This window comes from Falco punctatus, assembly GCF_963210335.1.
Source record: "Falco punctatus genome assembly, chromosome: 17".
NCBI classification, from domain to species: domain Eukaryota; kingdom Metazoa; phylum Chordata; class Aves; order Falconiformes; family Falconidae; genus Falco; species Falco punctatus.
This window is the reverse complement of record NC_137597.1, coordinates 4,585,393-4,603,706: the sequence shown is the minus strand read 5'-3', so window position 1 is coordinate 4,603,706 and position 18,314 is coordinate 4,585,393. Positions and strand designations below refer to the sequence as shown.

At 53.4% G+C, this 18,314-nt stretch overlaps 2 protein-coding genes across 13 annotated transcripts in view; both read left to right on the top strand.

Annotated features, from left to right (window-relative positions):
• LOC308054620 (uncharacterized protein) overlaps positions 1–18,236 on the top strand; it is a 27,243-nt gene extending 9,007 nt beyond the window's left edge. The window contains exons 1-16 of one of the 12 annotated variants that reach the window (XM_080367741.1): positions 1,315–1,591; positions 12,666–12,769; positions 13,306–13,440; positions 13,539–13,700; positions 13,786–13,947; positions 14,035–14,196; positions 14,283–14,432; positions 14,669–14,760; positions 14,967–15,103; positions 15,236–15,348; positions 15,456–15,590; positions 15,880–15,996; positions 16,152–16,364; positions 16,467–16,625; positions 17,215–17,322; positions 17,664–18,236. In XM_080367741.1, the coding sequence (XP_080223867.1) occupies positions 12,728–12,769; positions 13,306–13,440; positions 13,539–13,700; positions 13,786–13,947; positions 14,035–14,196; positions 14,283–14,432; positions 14,669–14,760; positions 14,967–15,103; positions 15,236–15,348; positions 15,456–15,590; positions 15,880–15,996; positions 16,152–16,364; positions 16,467–16,625; positions 17,215–17,322; positions 17,664–17,846 (2,070 nt within the window). In that variant the 5' untranslated portion in view covers positions 1,315–1,591; positions 12,666–12,727 and the 3' untranslated portion in view covers positions 17,847–18,236. Of the gene's footprint in view, positions 1–1,314; positions 1,592–12,665; positions 12,770–13,305; positions 13,453–13,538; positions 13,701–13,785; positions 13,948–14,034; positions 14,197–14,282; positions 14,433–14,668; positions 14,761–14,966; positions 15,104–15,235; positions 15,349–15,455; positions 15,591–15,879; positions 15,997–16,151; positions 16,365–16,466; positions 16,670–17,214; positions 17,323–17,663 lie in introns of those variants that run through there. The other 11 variants (XM_080367739.1, XM_080367740.1, XM_080367738.1 and 8 more) reach the window with 11 other exon arrangements.
• On the top strand, positions 7,155–12,260 carry LOC308054625 (uncharacterized protein). The gene is made up of 3 exons (XM_080367753.1): positions 7,155–7,176; positions 7,268–7,330; positions 7,422–12,260. The coding sequence occupies exons 1-3, from the start codon at positions 7,170–7,172 to the stop codon at positions 8,336–8,338; spliced, it is 987 nt and encodes a 328-aa protein (XP_080223879.1). The 5' UTR covers positions 7,155–7,169; the 3' UTR covers positions 8,339–12,260.
• Positions 18,237–18,314: the final 78 nt, after the last annotated feature.

Sequence of the window (18,314 nt, the reverse complement as noted above, 5' to 3'; positions counted from 1 at the left end):
AACAATGCTGGGGCCGCATGGTGACATGTAACCTTCTGTCTTACACACCCTTGTGTAACCACATGTCTGTGATAAATAACTTAGTCCCAAAATAGGATTGCAATCAAAGTTTGCAATTTATTAAGCAAATAGAAGCAAGCAAACGGCGCTGGGTGCACTGGGAGTCTCCGCTTCACCAAGACGTGCCCTGTACAAAATTTATTTTTGGTTTATATTTCCTAAACTAATACACATGCATAGCTATTTCTAAGAAAGGGTTGGTTTATGTGAAATGTGTTCATTTGATTCGTGTCAATATAGAACAATGCTAGGACCACATGATGAAATGTAACCTTCTGTCTTACATACCCTTGCATAACCACACGCTTAAGAAAACAGAGTCATCAACGTATATAGTTCCTGCATCTTGCAAAGAACATCTGGCTACATACCTAGTTCCTGTATCTTGCAAAGAACATCTGGTTACACACCCTGATATGCAGGCTGAGCTGCTAACCGCATAGTGTTAAGTAAGAGAAGTTTACAGGGCGCATGCATAAAATCTGGGGTCATCCTAAGGGTGAGCCGAGGAAGACTGCTGACTTCATCCATCGACCACCAGATAGGGGTTAAGAAGACCCTAGGAGATAGAAAGAGCATGCGCCACGAAGTACACGCCTGTTCCAAGGATCCATTTACATAAACCGACCCTTTCTTAGAAATAGCTATGCATGTGTATTAGTTTAGGAAATACAAACCAAAAATAAATTTTGTACAGCGCGCGTCTTGGTGGAGCGGAGACTCCCGGCGCACCCAGCACTGTTTCCTTGCCTCTATTTGCTTAATAAATTGCAAACTTTGATTGTAATGCTATTTTAGGACTAAGTTATTTATCACAATTGGGGGCTCGTCCAGGATGGCTTTGGTTCCTGAATTCTGACTTGATCGAGGAAGGGCGCCCCACCGATTGGTGGCTCCTGTTCGAGTCGGGTCGGGACTGTAACGGTTGTCTGTACTGGAATGAAGGAAAGTGCGGTTGTAATTCGTGTTTGCACAATCAAGTGGAAAATTGCGGTTGTAAAGATTGCGAAGCTGTTCACCAAAGTGTGTACTGTGGGTTTTGCAGGTTTGCTAAATAAAGACAAAGAAATGAACGACAGGATATGCGATTGTACAAGAATCAGCCACGTATACGTTCCCCTCATCCCAAGATCACCAAAGGAGGACAAACGACCCCTAGTAACAGATAAGAGCATGCGCAATATACCGAAGTTTATGCAAAACCCAGGAAATGGAGCAAGGAGGGGTTTTCTCAGAAATCAAAAGAAGAACATATAAAAAGGAAAGCTGCAAACCTGCAAACTGAGAACCGTTGGTGGAGCACTGACTCCCCGGCCGCCCAGCACTGCTTTGCTTGCTAATCTCAATAAATTAACCGTTCAAATTGCAAATTGACTCTAGTTCATTTTTATAACAGGACTAACGCCATCCTGAACCTGAATAAAGGCAAGCAAAGAATTTGATTTTTTTTTTATGAGCTCCCTTGCCAGCTGCAGCACTATATTTTGCCCGTAATTCTGCACGTGAAGATCCGAATGAGGACGACGGAGCTGTAAGTATTTAAGGCGTATACCGTTCGGTTGGGTGTGTAGGAGTGTGACCGGGACGGAACTTTGTTCCAAAGCGATTGTGGAGGTCTTCTATCTGCCGTTCCAATCTCCCGCGAGGGACTTGGCCGGTGAAGGACCGAAGAAATTCCTATAGGATTCGTGGGTGGGTGATGGGTCCTAAACCCCCTGCAAGACACTGCTACTAAGGTCACCAAGGACTGTAGGAATTGCCACAGTAAAATTCCTAGATGGGTCAGACAAAATCGAAGACCAAGGACCAGGAGAAAGGGAGCAAATTACCAACATACCACCAGCAAGTCCATTAGGAATAATGATTAGAAATTGGAACGATAGGGGCCCCAGAAAAGGAAAAAAGTAAATTAGAAGTGGTCCAGGATTGTATGGTAGAATGACCAAAGGAACCTTTAAGACCACATGTCTTTTGGCCTGGTTTTGGATCCTTTGAAGACTGGATTTGCCAGGCCTTAAATATAGATGTTAATTCAAAGGAACCTTTTAGTCAGGGGGAAAGTGATTATGTAGGATTGTGGATCAGGACTTCACGTCCTTTTCCAGCCTCAATCCTTACACTAAAAGCAGATGAGAAGTTTGAAGAAGAAGAAGGAAAACAAGAAAAATAAAAAGATGACAAATGAGAGCCATTGGATAACCTACCACCTCCGTATCCTAATAATCCACCTCCGGCGGCAGCTCCACCAGTGGTATCTCCACCAGTACCACCAGTGCCTCCACCACCAACAGCACCAGAATTAGACCGACCTCCGGCTGCGTGTACGAGGAGTAGGACCGCCGTATCTGAGGGAGCTTCCTTATATCCCTTACGAGAGGTGCCCCTCGGAGGCAATCAGGGAGGCATCGGGTTTGTGGCAGTCCTGTAGAATACCACAGATGTGAGAAATGTCAAGAAAGAAATGGGGACCTTGTTAGATGATCCCCTTGGAGTAGCTGAAGAACTGGACCAATTCCTAGGCCCCGATACTTACACCTGGGAAGAAATACAGTCCGTTTTAGGGATCTTATTTATTGCTGAGGAGAAGGGAATGATTAGGCAAGCTGGAATGAGAATGTGGGGAAGACAGAATCAGGTAGGACCCCCCAGGAGATCAAAAATGGCCAAACGTGGATCCCCACAGGGATCATCAACAACCCCAAGGAAGACAGAATATGAGGGACTTGAGAACATTAATCATACAGGGAATAAGGGAAGCGGTTCCCCGAGGGCAAAACATTAATAAAGCATTTAATGAACAACAAGGGAAAGATGAATCTCCAGTGGTATGGTTGGAGAGATTAAGGAAAAGTCTACAAATGTGTTCTGGAATTGACCCGAACACAGCGGCCGGAACCGCACTCCTTAGAACACAATTTGTGGCTAAATCCTGGGGAGACATAAGAAGGAAATTGGAAAAGCTGGAAGACTGGCAAGAGAGAGGATTAGAAGAGTTACTTAGGGAAGCACAGAAAGTATATGTTAGGAGAGATGAGGAAAAACAAAAAAGCAAAAGCCAAAGTCTTTGTAACAACAGTAAGAGAAAGTCAGAAAAATAAGATCCCGTCCAGAGAGAGGGGGGAAAAATAGAGAAAACACCCAGGGGACAATCTTATCGAGAAAGATCCACAGTTCCCGTCTGTTACTATTGCAACAAGAAGGGACGTGTTCAGAAGAACTGTCGTAAGCAGGAACAAGATGAAAAAATATTCAAAGAAGAATAGGGGTGTGTTGGAAGAAGGGTTCGCCGGAGTCAAGAAGACGCTCAATATGAGTTGTGCATCTTGCTCAACTTTATTAGTTTCTAACACTACTTATATAGAACCGAGACACATGCATATTCGTAAAGCAGAAATAGAATTGGTTAGTAGTCTCTAAACATGCGTGGTTCTCACACCCCTAATTATCATGACTAAAATAAGCATTCTATCCATGTAGCTAATTGTGTTGCTGTGCTTCAGCCTTGTAGGTTGTTCCTCCCTATATTCCCGTACCGGTCCCCATCTTTCTTGGCCCTGCACCTGCTTTCCCAGCAGCTGTAGCTTGTTACAGCCACGGCCTGTTGGCACAACGTAATTATTTGGTCTCAGGATTCAAGAATAGCTCAAGGCTACCTTTCTTGTTGACTTCAGCACAGCAACTTCAGTACAATTCTGATTGTACTGAATACCAGGCCTGGATTGTGCAGATCTTCAGAGATTCTAAGGCCACGCTTCTGCAGCCATTCTTCTACAGGGGTGTCAGGGGCTATATCTTCTGGGGACTTTAGCATCAACAGAGCCCCTGATAAAATTATCAGTTGGTCCCCATAAAGAGGTAGTTTTATTTTTAGTGGACACAGGGGCTGAAAAATCCACCATTCAAAAACTACCAAGGGCAGAGTTATATGTCAGTAGTAGGGGCAAAAGGAGAGCCTTTTAAAGGACCTGTCTGGAAAGATGTAGAAGTAAAAACAGAAGAAAATTTACCTTAATGATTTACTTTTACTCCCTGAAGCGGAGTACAATTTATTAGGAAGGGATTTGATTTTGAAAAAAACTTGAACATCCAGAGTCGAGGGGACAAATTGCACATTAAATTATACACTTTAACACAAGAGGATGAAGAAGCCATTAACCCTTCGGTATGGTATAAGGAGGGGGAAACTGGAAAGACAAAAATGGACCCCATAAAATGGATTCGCCTCATCCAATTAGAGTCAAACAATACCATATACCGATGGAGGGAAAAAAGGGATTAAAACCTGTAGTTGACAAACTTCTGGAAAAAGGAACTTTAGAACCATGTGTGTCACCTCATAATCCACCCATCCTCCCTGTAAAGAAATCTGATGGGTCATACAGGATGGTACAGGACCTGAGAGCTGTAAATCAGCGAACAATCACTAAATTTCCCCGTCTATCTCCCAAACATACTTGGTATAGCGTAATAGATTTGAAAGATGCTTTTTGGGTCGGCCCTCTGGATGAGGGATCCAGAGATTATTTTGCCTTTGAGTGGGAGGACCCCGAAACGGGATGAAAACAACAATTAAGATGGACTGTGCTACCACAGGGGTTTACAGAGTCACCAAATCTATTTGGACAAACTTTGGAGAAAAATCTTACAAGATTTCACATTACCCAGGGGGGGTAAAATTATTACAATATGTGGAGATCTATTAGTAGCAGGAGAAACTGAAGAGGGAACCCGAGAAGCTACTATTAAAATTGTTAAATTTTCTAGGAGAAAAGGAATCACAGGTGTCTCGATCAAAGTTACAGTTTGTAGAACAAAAAGTAAAATACTTAGGGCATTGGCTGAGTAAGGGAAGAAATAAATTAGATCCTGACAGGGTATCTGGGATCCTATCCTTAAGACCCCCACAAACTAAAAAGGAAATTTGGCAAATATTGGGATTATTAGGGAATTGTAGACCATGGCTGGAAAGCTACAGCAAAAAGGTCAAATTCTTATATGAGAAATTAACTAATAACCAACTTAAGTGGCTCACCGAAGATGATCAGAAATTCGAGGAAATAAAAAGGGCATTAATACAAGTGCCTGTATTGAGCCCCCCAGATGTGGGAAAACCTTTTTATCTTTTTGTGAATACATCAAACCAGGCAGCATATGGAGTCCTTACTCAAGACTGGGCAGGAATTGGGAAACCCGTGGGGTTTGGTCTAAGTTACTTGATCCAGTAAGTAGAGGATGGCCTGCTTGTCTCCAAGCTTTGGTCGCTACAACATTATTAATAGAAGAAATTAGGAAGATGACCTTTAGTGCTCCTTTAAAGGTGTATGCTCCACGCAACGTCAGAAGTGTTTTGCAACAGAAAGCGGAAAAATGGTTAACGGATAGCCGGATCCTAAAGGATGAAACGATACTGATTGACTCCCCTGACTTAGAACCGAGGGTAACCTCTGCTCAGAGTCCAGCACAGGTTTTTTTTGGAGAACCATTGGAGAAATTACAACACAACTGTTTAGAGGTAATTAAGACCTGGACTAAGGTGAGACCAGATTTAAGGGATACCGAGTTGGAGAAAGGAGAAGCACTGTTTGTAGATGGCTCCTCCCGAGTGGTGGAAGGAAAAAGAAAATCAGGATGTGCAATAATTAATAAGGACCTAGAACCTGTGAAAAAAGAAAATCAGGATATGAAATAATTAATAAGGACCTAGAACCTGTGGAATCAGGACCTTTGAGTCCATCATGATCAGCTCAGGCTTGTGAGCTGTATGCCCTGTGTAAGGCCCTGGAATTATTAAAGGGGAAAAGTGGGACTATATTTACAGATTCTAAACATGCATATGGGGTGGTCCACACTTTTGGAAAAATTTGGGAAGAAAGAGGTTTAATTAATACTCAAGGGAGGAATCTTATACATCAGGAATTAATAGTAAGAATTTTAAGGACATTAAGAAAACCAAGGGAGAGAGCAGTGGTACATGTAAGAGGACACCAAAAGGGATTAGATTACCGAACCAGAGGAAATAATTTAGCAGATAAAGAAGCCCAGGAAGCAGCCTTGAGGACTCAGGTCGTTAAAATTAACATAGTACAGGAGGAAGAAAGATGAGAGGAAGGAGAAAAGAAGTTTACCCCTGAGGAGCAAACAAAATTGGAGAAAATAGGGGCTAAGTTAGAACAAGGAAAATGGACACTGCCTGGCGGGCGAGAGATGTTAAAAAAAAGCCTGTGCTAGGAAACACTGGAACATCTGCATGCACAAACACATTGGGGTACAAAGGCGTTAAGTGATCATTTCCTTAAACAATTTGGCTACATTGGGATTTTTGAAATAAAACAAATTACACGAGGTTGCTTAACTTGTCAGAAGATAAGAAAGTGTTTCGACAAGTAGCTACGGGAGGGAAAAACACAACTTACAAACCTTTTGAGAAAATACAAGTTGATTTCACTGAATTGCCCGAGGTAGGGAGGATAAAATATCTATTGGTAATAGTAAATCATTTAACACAATGTGTAAAAACTTAGCCTGTAACACGAGGTACGACACAAACGGTGGTAAAAATTTAGAGAAGGAACAATCCTGCAAGAGAAGTATAACTGCCGGGTAAGTTCCTTCATCCTTAGTTCTGCAATTCTTTATTAGAGCATTTGATACCTAGATATGGGATAATCCAGTACATTGATTCTGATCAGGGCGCACACTTTACTTCCAAAATAATAAAATTATTATGTCAATCATTAGGTATTCAGTGGGAATACCAGTGTGCCGCGTGCCAGGTGCCACATGCGAGGTACAGTATGCCACGTGCAAGGTGCAGCGTGCTGCATGCGAGGCGCCATGTGCCACATGCAAGGTGCCAGGTGCCACATGCAAGGTGCAGCGTGCAAGGTGCCGCATGCCACGTGTAAGGTGCAGTGTACTGCATGCAAGGTGCCGCATGCGAGGTGCAGCACGCCACGTGCAAGGTGCAGCGTGCTACATGCAAGGTGCAGCTTGCCACATGCCACATGCAGGGTGCAGCGTGCAAGGTGCCACGTGCAAGGTGCAACGTGCCACGTGTAAGGTGCAGCATGCTGCATGCAAGGTGCAAGGTGCAGTGTGCAGCATGCCACATGCAAGGTGCAGCGTGCTACATGCAGGGTGCAGCTTGCAAGGTGCCACATGCAAGGTGCAGCGTGCCACATGCCACATGCAGGGTGCAGCGTGCAAGGTGCCACGTGCAAGGTGCAGAGTGCCACGTGTAAGGTGCAGCATGCTGCATGCAAGGTGCAAGGTGCAGCGTGCTACATGCAGGGTGCAGCGTGCAAGGTGCCACATGCAAGGTGCAGCGTGCCACGTGTAAGGTGCAGCATGCTGCATGCAAGGTGCAGTGTGCAGCGTGCCACATGCAAGGTGCAGCGTGCCACGTGCCAGGTGCCGCGTGCAACGTGCTCGTGTGCAGCATGCAGCCCGGCAGGGTGGCCTTGCACAAAGTGTGTGGCTTCCCACGGCCACTGGTGCACCGTGTGTGTCAGGGGGCTGGCTGCAGGGGGACACCAGCCAGCGAAGCCCCCCACTGGCACCCCTGCCTTGCACGCTCGCAGGGGGCCCTTGCACACCTGGGCTCTGCACTGGGGGTCCTTGGTGGGTGCCGCCAGCTCAGGAGGGTCCCCATGTGTCCCCCACCGTGCAACCGGGTGAACCTGTGGGGAGCGGGGTTTGCACGGGCGGTGATGGGGGGTGGCGAGGAGGGAAGGTATGGGAGGAATGTGTGGAAAGGGAGGGAAGGGCTGGAGCGCTGCGTGGGCCGTGGCCGTGCCGCTCGGACTGTGCGTTCCCACTGCAGGTGGGGGATCCCAAAAATGTCTCCTCCTGCTCCCCCCGTCCCTCCCTGCCTGCGCCCAAACCCTCGCCCTGTTCCCTGCTCCCAAATTCTCCCATTTCCCTGCGACTCCTCCCTGCTCCTTCCCTCCATTTTGCATATGGCGAACCCCCAACCTCAGCCCCCCGCTCCAGCACCCCCACCCCCACCCCAGCTTTTGCAGCTTTTTGGAGAAAAAAAATTCTCTCTGCCAGCTCGGGCATTACCACCTTTCCCAGGAGATTCCTGCTTCCATCGGGATGGGACTTCCCGCCAGCCAAACTCACTTCATTAGTGTCATTAAGCCTTGCCCACGTGCCTGGTGCCAGGGCACCGTGCACCGATGCTTTCCCGGGCATCCCTCCCCTTGCCCTGCTGCCAACCCCGCTGGCGCTGCGGCCGTCCCTGCCCCGAGTTCCACGCTCTGTGAAGGTTTTATAGATGACCACGTCCATGTGGTGTCACATCAAACGAGCCAGGATGGAGCAACTGGCATCACCGTGCCGGCTGGTGACCGGCTGGATGCGGAGTTTGCTAGGACCAGACCAGTGCACTGAGATGGGACCTGTGTCCCACACTGGCTCTGGTGGTCTCCTCCTCCTCTTGTGCCTGGAAAAAGCAGCTGGTGGGACTGAGAGCTGACGGCACCAGCCCGAGCAGGGGTGATCCTGCGGACCCCCAACACACTGCGGTTGGCCCCTTTCTGGGGTGCAGTAGGGGTCACCCACTTGCGGGGATGCGCCAGGTCTGTTTAAGGATCCTTTGTGCAACGAGAACTGGCCACAGGGCTGCAATTACACTACTATTCTATAAAGATTTTAGCTTATCCTCACGCAGAATTTCTAGCAATTAGCATCGCTTTCCTATTACTCCCCTTTCCCTGCTCCCCGAGAGCCAGTTCTGCTCTTTGGGGACACCCGGGTCACCCAGCCAGGCTCCAGCGTGGCGAGGACCCTCTCCGTGACACCACCCATCCAGGCTGCAGCCACATTTGTCCCTGCTGCTCTCTTCCAACCCCAAATCCCAAAGAGCTAATTGATCCACCCAGTTAGTTAATTGATTTATAGCTATTAGAGCCTCTAATTAACCGACCAGCTGGAAAGCTGTGTGTTATCTGCCCGGTGGGAGCAGCCTTGAGAATCAGCCAGCTCCGAGGGGCCGTGGGCTGACCCGTCCCTGCGATCGGCACCGCGCGTTCACCGATTTTGAAGGATTTTATTCCACCTCAAGCTTTGGCTTTTCCCTTTTATCTCCGTCCTTGCTAACGTTTAGCACCAGTGAGCTCCCTCGGAGCCTCCCTGTTCCCTTTTATCTCTTCCCACGTTCCTGCAAGGTCACAGACTCCTCTTCCCCTGCCGTGTTGGTGTAGCGCTGAGCAGCCCAGTTCAGACCAGTTTGTTATCGCCGTGTTCCCAGCCAGCAGCGAAACCTCCCGCTGCTGTCAGCACCTGACACAATCCAGATGTTTGTTAAGCATCGGGAAGGTGATGCATCCCACCGCGGGGCCAGGCGAGATGTCTGTACCTTGTACTGGCACATCTGGCTGGTGCTGAGGGGCTCCCGGGGGTGCCGTTCCCTGTGGGAATGCGGGGAATTAAGGAGTAGGAGATGCTGGAGGTGCCTGGCAGAGGTGCTCAGTGCCTGGCTGCTCCTGTCACCAAAATCAGGAATAAACCCTCTTAACAACCAATGCAGGCTGAAGAAGCAGGCACTGCGTTATTGCAGCGCTGGGGACGTGGGGGATGGCTCCGAGCATCAAAATTCCAGAGTTTTTATACACTTTTTCAGTCAAGTCATTGTTCTTTTGAACATATTTGTTTTGAACCTATTTGAACATATGAACAAAAGAAAAACAAGTTCTTTTACATAAAAATGCATACTATGCTCGCTCTTCAATTTACCCTTTACATTGGGTGGTTTCACCCATCGCACGATCCCATCGATATTGCAATCTTACTATATTTTACATATATATACACATCTAATATATATATATTAAAACTTACAATCATTGGTCAAATCTGCGTAGCTCTACTGATTGGCATCCTTGATATTCAAATCAAGACAGAAGGGTAATGGGATTTCCAAGCAGCGTAACTGGTGTCCATTGTACGTAACTAGTATCCATGACGGTCTCCTTAACAGTTTCTTAACAATCCTATAGTTACAACTCCATGGTTAATTATTTGAAATATTTAACTCTATAGATACTAAAGCAGAACATATTGTTTCTATAGTTAGCCAAAACACACCACACCTGCTATTGCTGTACCCGTTCTATCACACTTATCTTCTTATATTTCTATATTAAATCTCATTTGATTTCAAATATTTGTAACACCCTGGGGATGCAGGGGGTCCCCTTGCATAGGGGCTCTGTGCCCTGGGGATGCAGGGGGTCCCCTTGCATGGGGGTCCGTGCCCTGGGGATGCAGGGGGTCCCCTTGCAGGGGGCTCCGTGCCTTGGGGATATAGGGGGACCCCCTAGCATGGGGGCTTCTTGTCCCGGGGATGCAGAGAGCCCCCTTGCATGGGGGCTTCATGCCCTGGGGATGCAGGCCCCCCTCCTTGCACAGGGGCTCTGCCCTGGGGAAGCAGGGGGTCCCCTTGCATGGGGGCTCTGTGCCTTGGGGATGCAGGGGGTCCCCATGCAGAGGGGCTCCGTGCCCTGGGGATGCAGGGGGTCCCCTTGCACGGGGGCTGCAGAGGTGGGGATGGAGCCCTGGGGAAGCAGGGGGTCCCCTTGCATGGGGGCTCCGTGCCCTGGGGATGCAGGGGGTCCCCTTGCACGGGGGCTGCAGAGGTGGGGATGGAGCAGGATCGGGAGCAGCGCCCAGAGGCTGATGCAATGCAGATCTTCAGGTCTCGCATCAAAGGGCTTTAAACCAGGTTTGCTGAGAGGTCGGAGATAACCGCAGGAATTTGGCTGGCCCCGGTGATCAGAGGCTGACGGCAGAAGAGGTGCTGCCCTCAGAAAATGAGGCGGGGGGTGTCTGCCCCGTCCGTGCCCCCAGCTAGCCAGGGTTTGTTCCCAGCAGCTGGAATTCGGTGTAAGGAGCTGCAAACGCAAACAGGAGGGAAAAGCTTCCAGGATTAGGGCAGGGTGGCTTTCTAGGAAAGGCAATCAATGCTGGGGAGGCCCTGGGGGAGCTCCCTGGGGTGGAACTGGCACCTGGTTGCCCTCGGCGATCGCCGGCTGATGGTTTGCACAAAGCACACGTGGGGTGGGGGTGGGGGTGGGGGCGATCTGGCGGCCCCGCTGGGAGAGGCTGCCGGAGCTGAGCTGGGGGCGGGGGGCTCTCCGGCACTCCCCCTCGTTGCTTCAGCTCTTCGGCGGGGCAAGCTGCTCTCCAGGGCCACGTGGGACTGATCTGCCAGGTAAACCCCTCAATTTGGAGAGAAAAGTGTCGTTATTATTCTCTCTTTTACTCTGGTGCTGTCCCTGCTGACCTGCGAGCGGTGCCTGTGCTGCCATTAACCCCTGCTAGCCTGGGGAGGGGGTGGCCAGTCTTAACTGGGAGCCCAGTGCCCCAGCCGGGCTGGGATCAGTGGGTTTTGGGGCAGAGCATCCCCTGCTCACCGCGGCCGCATCTCTTGCCGTGAGCCCTGCTCCCTGACCCCACAGCCTGGCAGTGGGGAAGCCCCAAAGGCCACCCCAGGGAGCCCTTTGCATCTGCAGGGTTTGAGCCCCGAGCCCCTATGGGGAGCCCAAACCGTGTCCCATGGGAGCAGCACGGGGGCGGGGATGCAGCCCCGAGCGGGGCTTGCACCCCACTCCGGTGCGGGCTGCCCAGGGGCACCCAGCGGGCAGGTTGCCCAAGCCCAGTGGGGCGATGCAGGCGAGGGCGAGCGGCTGGGCCAGGATCCCGTGGGACAATAGTGGGGTGGTGCCGCTGGGTGCTGTGACCCGTGGGGCTGGCACAGGGCGATTGAAACGTGGCTGCAAGCAAGTGGAGGCTTCGGGCAAGTTGCAGGCGTGCCGGTGCCAAGGGAGCCACCGTGGCATTGCCAGGTGCCATGTCTCCTCCCCAAATGGGGAGCGGGTCCATGTGGCCCCCAGCTGATGCATCTCCTGCGGGTCCTCGCTGGTGGTGGTGCCCTGTGGCGCTGGAGGTGACCCAACGCTTGGCAGAGCTGGGAGCACCACAGGTGGCACCGGACAGGCAGCTGTCCCCCAGCTGGCAGTGTTGTCCTACGGGATGTGCTCACCCCTGTGTGAGAAACTATGGACTAGGGTATTGTTTATTAAGATTTATGTTAAGCCCAATGTAAAGGTCAGACAGCAAAAGATATGAAATTGCTTGTGCAGCCACCAGACACCGCTTGTGTAAGGTAGGATAACCACAATCGCTTACACAAACTAAACCAGATACCACTTGTGCAAGATAAGATAACCACCAGATGTCCAGGAACCGACAGAAACAGGACAAACAACCCCATATAAGGACATATGAGTGAGGGGTCAACTATGGGACGAAGGAGGAAGACTTCTTACTTCGGCCTCAACGACCACCAGGAGGCAGAAAACGACCCCCCTAACAACAACTGAAACATGCGCAGAGTACCTCCACTGCTTCATGAACACGGAAGTAAAGATGTATAAAAAGGGACTGTTTGAACTGCTCAGGACGGCAGTTGGCGGAGCGCAGACTCCCCTGCCGTCCAGCGCTGTTTTTGCTCATATTCTACTTGCTATAATTAATAAAATTTTAATTGGATTATGATCTGTTGTGGTCTCAATTTATAACACCTGCCTCTCCCTTTGCAGCTGGGTGCTGACCGGGGCCCTTCTCCTCGCTGGGACTGGGGCCAGGACGAGCTTTTGGGAAAATGTTCTCACTGGTGGGCAGGCAGACGAACTTCAGCGGGAAGGTAGGTGGTTTTGCAACCCTCCTGCTGCCACACAGCTGTGGTTTGCGATGGAGGAGCAAGGATGGGTGCCGGCTCTCCATCGCTTGGGATGTTAAGGAGCTGGGAGAGCATCACTGTGGTATGGGGAGTCATCTGGGACCTCAGCCGGGAAAGGAGGATGAATGGGCTTCTGGCTCCCCATCCTTGGTTAGCATCCAGCTGATATAAGGATAAAGGTGAGGGTCTCATCCTGCTTTCATCTCCCTGTGCCCTCTCCATACCGTGGTCCATGGCAGGCTGGATCCCTGTCGCCCTGCGCCTACGGCCCGCAGCACAGGAGGGGCAGATGTGCCCAGTAAGTGGCGAGCAGCCCTGCGGCGAGGGTTGGTGGCACTGGGGGGTTCACCTGCACATCCAGGGTGGTCAGAATTCAGGGGCTCTGCCAGGAGCAGGAGAGGCAGAAGGAGCTGGGGGCTGTGGTGGGGAGGGGGAACAACAGCAAAGCCAAAACAACTCAGCGAGCTGCTGTCCTCACCGGTGGCAATTTGTCATTGCAGTCCGGCCCCAGGGACCCCAGACAATTCCATGGCCCTTGGGACGAGAACAGGAGACAGGAACCCTCAGACTGTCCCCCAGCACCCCCTTGGGATGACAGAGAAGGCAACCAAGGACCTGAGGGCTGCTTCGGAGAGGTGAGGCAGGCGGTGAGGGGGAGATGGGTCCGATGGTGGCAGCTGGTGGCTGTCCCTCGCATGCCACTATTGTCACTGGTGGTGATTTGCCATTGCAGTTCGGTCCCCGGGACCCCAGACCCTTCCATGGCCCTGCCAATGTTCCCTGGGACAAGGAGGACAGGAGATGGGGACCCCATGACTGTCCCCCAGCACCCCCTTGGGATGACAGAGAAGGCAACCGAGGACCTGAGGGCTGCTTCGGAGAGGTGAGGCAGGCGGTGAGGGGGAGATGGGTCAATGGTGGCAGCTGGTGGCTGTCCCTCGCATGCCACTATTGTCACTGGTGGTGATTTGCCATTGCAGTTCGGCCCCCAGGACCCCAGACCCTTCCATGGCCCTGCCAATGTTCCTTGGAACAAGGAGAACAGGAGACAGGGACCCCATGACTGTCCCCCGCCACCCCCTTGGGATGACAGAGAAGGCAACCGAGGACCTGAGAGCTGCTTCGGAGAGGTGAGGCAGGTGGTGAGGGGGAGATGGGTCTGGTGGTGGCGGCTGTGGAGCAACCCCTCGCATGCCACCGTCGTCACTGGTGGTGATTTGTCATTGCAGTGCGGCCCCCGGGACCCCAGACCCTTCCATGGCCCTGCCAGTGTTCCTTGGGACAAGGAGGACAGGAGACAGGGACCCCATGACTGTCCCCCAGCACCCCCTTGGGATGACAGAGAAGGCAACCGAGGACCTGAGGGCTGCTTCGGAGAGGTGAGGCAGGCGGTGAGGGGGAGATGGGTCCGATGGTGGCAGCTGGTGGCTGTCCCTCGCATGCCACTATTGTCACTGGTGGTGATTTGCCATTGCAGTTCGGCCCCCAGGACCCCAGACCCTTCCATGGCCCTGCCAATGTTCCCTGGGACAAGGAGGACAGGAGATGGGGACCCCATGACTGTCCCCCAGCACCCCCTTGGGATGACAGAGAAGGCAACCAAGGACCTGAGGGCTGCTTCGGAGAGGTGAGGCAGGTGGTGAGGGGGTGGTGGGCTGCAGGGGGTGGTAGCAGTAGTGGGACTGAGGGCAGGGAGTGGGTGAAATGGGGCAGGGGCCATTCACTGCCCTGGTGGCAAGGACAGTGCATGGGGACAGGTTTGCCTGCACAGTGCTGGCAGCAGCAGCAGCCTGGCTTCTCTGCTCTGCAGCTGCAGCATCCCCTGTACCGCTCGGTGCCTTCAAACCACCCCCTTCCCCGCAGGAGCCACAGATGCCTGACCCCAACTGCATTGCCTGGCCTGAATTCCCGGACAAGATGCAGCACCCACCCAGGCACCCCGCCAGGCTGCCATGGTGGGTGCCCATGCCAAGGGTGGGGGGCGCGGGGGGACTGTGCAGCGGTGGGGTGGCAAGCAGGGGCGCTGGGGCCATGCTCTGCAGCGGTGCACAGCCAAGGGGTGATGCAGCGTTGAAGCTGGCTGTGCTCAGGGTAGGGGGGCTGCACCAGAGACCCCTTCCAGCCTAAATCCCCCACCCTGGGGCTGCCTTTGCTCCTGCAGGAGGCGAGGCGGCTTCAGGGATGGCTGGCTGCTCAGGGGCTCTCGTGGCCGTGCTAAGGCATGCAGCCAACTCCTTCACCTTCAGCACCAAAAGCGCAGCAATTTCCAGCACCTGCAGTGTACCTGGCGCTCCAGAGGTTTGTGCCAACCCTGTACCAGCTGCTCAGGGCTGTGAGGGGCCCCACGCAGCAGCAGCATCTCCACGGTGCTCACCAGCATCTCCTGGGGCAGAGCAAGGAGGTGCGCCCATTGTGTTTCTTGCTTTGCAGGGAATAAACCACCCCCAAGGTCCTTCTCTGGGATGAGCAATTGGAGGGTCAGTAACCCACAGCACCGTGGTCCTCCTAAGTCATGTAACAGCAGGAAACAGAAGGCTCAAGTTGTAGGTTTTCACATGCTCCATCCCAGCACCCAGCAGTGACCCAAGTTTGCACGGTCTTGAGCCCTGCACGGTGCCCCCATGCCCCCAACCACGGTGGTCTCCCCCAGGGCCCGCCAGCAGTGAGCAGCAAGGTCCCTGAGCCCCCCACACCGGCCAGCACCCCTCAGAGGAGCCCAGCCGCTGATCCTCAGGCTGCGACGACAGAGGCTGTGGAGCCGGAGCAGGCAGCAGGAGTGATGCCGGTAGGACAGCATCCTTCTGCTGGGGACAGGCAGGGATGCTTGTGCCCCTTGGACGTGCCTGGCTTGGGTGTCTCTTCGGCCAGCGTAACATCTTCCTTCTCTCTCATCCAGCCTCTTCGCTTTTCACCTTGCTGTCTCTTTGCCAGGCACGGAAATTTTCCTGACTCTTCTCTGGGGCTGCAAAGCCCCATGGTTCCCTTTGGGTTTTAGCACCCCATCTGTCCCCTCTCCCAGCTCTTCTTCCCAGAACAGACCTGTGTCCCAGTCTCACACCATTGCATCTCCCCAGGTTGAGTCGGAAACCAAGGAGAAACCTGCGGGCAGCCACAGCCAGGGCCCCTCTGCTTTGGAAATGGAGCCAGCCCCCCCGGAGGAGAGCTCTGCTGAGACAGAGAAGCACCCTGAGGTACCAGCTAATGCGTCTGCTCTTCCCACCTAAAAGCGGTGCCCAGGGGTGGTGGGAGCTTGCAGTCCCCTTTGCAACCCCTTTCTCCCCTTGGCTGGGTGACGTTGCCAGCCCTCCCCATGGACCCCGCAGTGCATCTGTAATCCTTTGAACAGGTAAAGCCGTGCAGCCAAAGTGTCCCTGAGGCTGGCACCGGTGGTGGGTCACATCCCTCGGATCCCACAGACCCTCTGGAGCCTGTCCCCAGGGACAGCACAGCAGCCAGCTCCGTGGGAGAGGTCGGTGCTGAGCTGCATCCGCGTTCCCAGGGACGGCAGCATCTGCAGAGCAGAGCTGGGGAAACCGAGGCACACGCTGCTGGCGATGGGGTGGGTCGCCCACCCTGGGTGGGAGCCCACCAGGGCACTGCTGCAGGCAGGGGGGGTGTGGGCAGCGCTGCCTGTGTCCCCCAGCCCCATTCTCTCCCGCAGCATCTCGGAGGTGTTCAGCCATCCGAAAACTCGCAGGTCCCGACAGGAGCTGCCGCAGAGCCCGATGCACAGCCCAGCCAGGCTTCCTTGGACACCTGCACCACACCAGAGACCTCAACGCCGAGCTTGCACCCTCCTGGGTCCAGTGCGATGGAGCCAGTAAGGGGCTCAGGGTGCCTCTGCTCCCCCGCGCTCACCCTGAGGCAGGTGCCCAGGGCTCAGGGATACTGCCACAGCCCAGGAGCAGTGGAGTGGGATCCCTCGGATCCCTCTGGCCTCCCTGTTTGCAGGATTACGGGCTGGGGTTAAAGTGCTGCTTTGAGCCTGTAGCTGGCTGCAGCGGAGATGCTGATAAACGGGAGACAGCTGGGAGAAAGGCCAAAAAAATAACTAGAGGCTTGAGAGCGTGCTGGAGCGTGAACGACCCCGGGACTCAAGCTTTAACGAAGCAAATGAGAGCATTGCAGAGCAGCTTAATTACTGCCTAATGGGGAAGAGAAATGGCTGGTGGGGCTCTCGGTGGTCATGCTGCCAGGGCTGGGCAGAGGGGAGAGCTGGGGGCAGCTCTCGCGCCCGAGGGAAGGGTGGCAAACCAGCACCCCAGGGAGCCAAGGTCCCAGCGGGTTCCCCCGCAGGGTGACCAGTCCCTGGCTAGTAATCGGTATGGGCAGCCCGTTTGGCCCCAACCTTGCCCAGTCCCTCTCCCCTTCAAAGCATCTGACCCTTCCTCACCTTCTCCACCACGCAGGATGCAGGTGGCCAGCAGAAGCTCTGCTCCACGCTCCCAACACCCTCCCCAGCCAGCACGGACCTCCGCTCCGCCGCCATCCTCGCCAGGAAGGAGGAGATCGAGCTGGTGAGTCCCGGTGGCCCCTGGCCAAGGAGTGCAGGGGTCTGGGGCTAGCTGCAGTGGGGGGGAGCTCACCCGAGGACCCTTTGAACCGTGGTGGGAGAAGCAGTGTTGGGTGATGGGGGGACATGAATTTGGCATCTTTGGGGTCGCTGAGGAGAAACCCCTCCTGGTGATGGTGGATGCAGGGGAAGGTGCTCATGGGCAAGGAGTTTGCAGGGGCTCAGATGCTGTCAGAGGGTTCATGAACCCACCTCAGAGGGAAAAATATCCCTGGACGGGGCTGCATGCTGCTGGCTGGGAGGTTTTGGGGTGCCCTGTGCTGACCTCGTGCTGTTCCCCTGCAGTCCTACCAGCAGTTTAGCCTGACCATCGCGGTGGTGGCCACAATGTTGCTGCACAAAGAGCCCTCCATGGAGGCGGCACTGGGGCTGGCACTGAGGGCCAACCTCCGCCAGGGCCGGATCCATCACCTCCAGGAGCTGGAGGACTTCATCAACAACTACGACTCATCCACCCTCAGCCACTGAGGGGGTGGCCAGGGCAAGCAGACAGACACCCCCTCTCACCAGCCAGGGCTGGGGGGGTGATGGGGGGCCCTGTTGGTGCATAGGGGTGCTTGTGATGGTGTTGAACCCTCGGGGCAAGGTACTATGGACATGTTGGTGTGGTCCCACCGTCCCTCTTGGAGATGGAGGAGTGGGGGGGGGGGATGCTTAGTTTTAGCCCTGCCCAGACCTGTATGGGCAGCAAAAGGGGGAGCTGGTTTGACTGGAGGGTGGTGGGAGGGAGAGCAGCTGCAGGGAGCTCCCCGCCGCCCTGGCTCCACGCTCTGTTCCTGGTTCACAGGGATGTGCCCAGAAACCCTGGGGGTTGTTCTTGGCTTTAAATCTAATAATAAACTGGCTGTGATCTTTGCAGCCCTTGTTTTGCTGTCGTTCTGGTCTCGCTCTCCTGGGGCCGGTGAGGGAGGGGTCCCACAGTGAACCCACCGTGGG

What these genes read in the sequence shown, in the direction of transcription:
- LOC308054625 (XM_080367753.1), top strand. An exon ending in TGCTGCATGCAAGGTGCAAG is followed by an intron (nt 7,331 to 7,421) that starts GTGCAGCGTGCT and finishes GCTGCATGCAAG; the next exon opens with GTGCAGTGTGCAGCGTGCCA.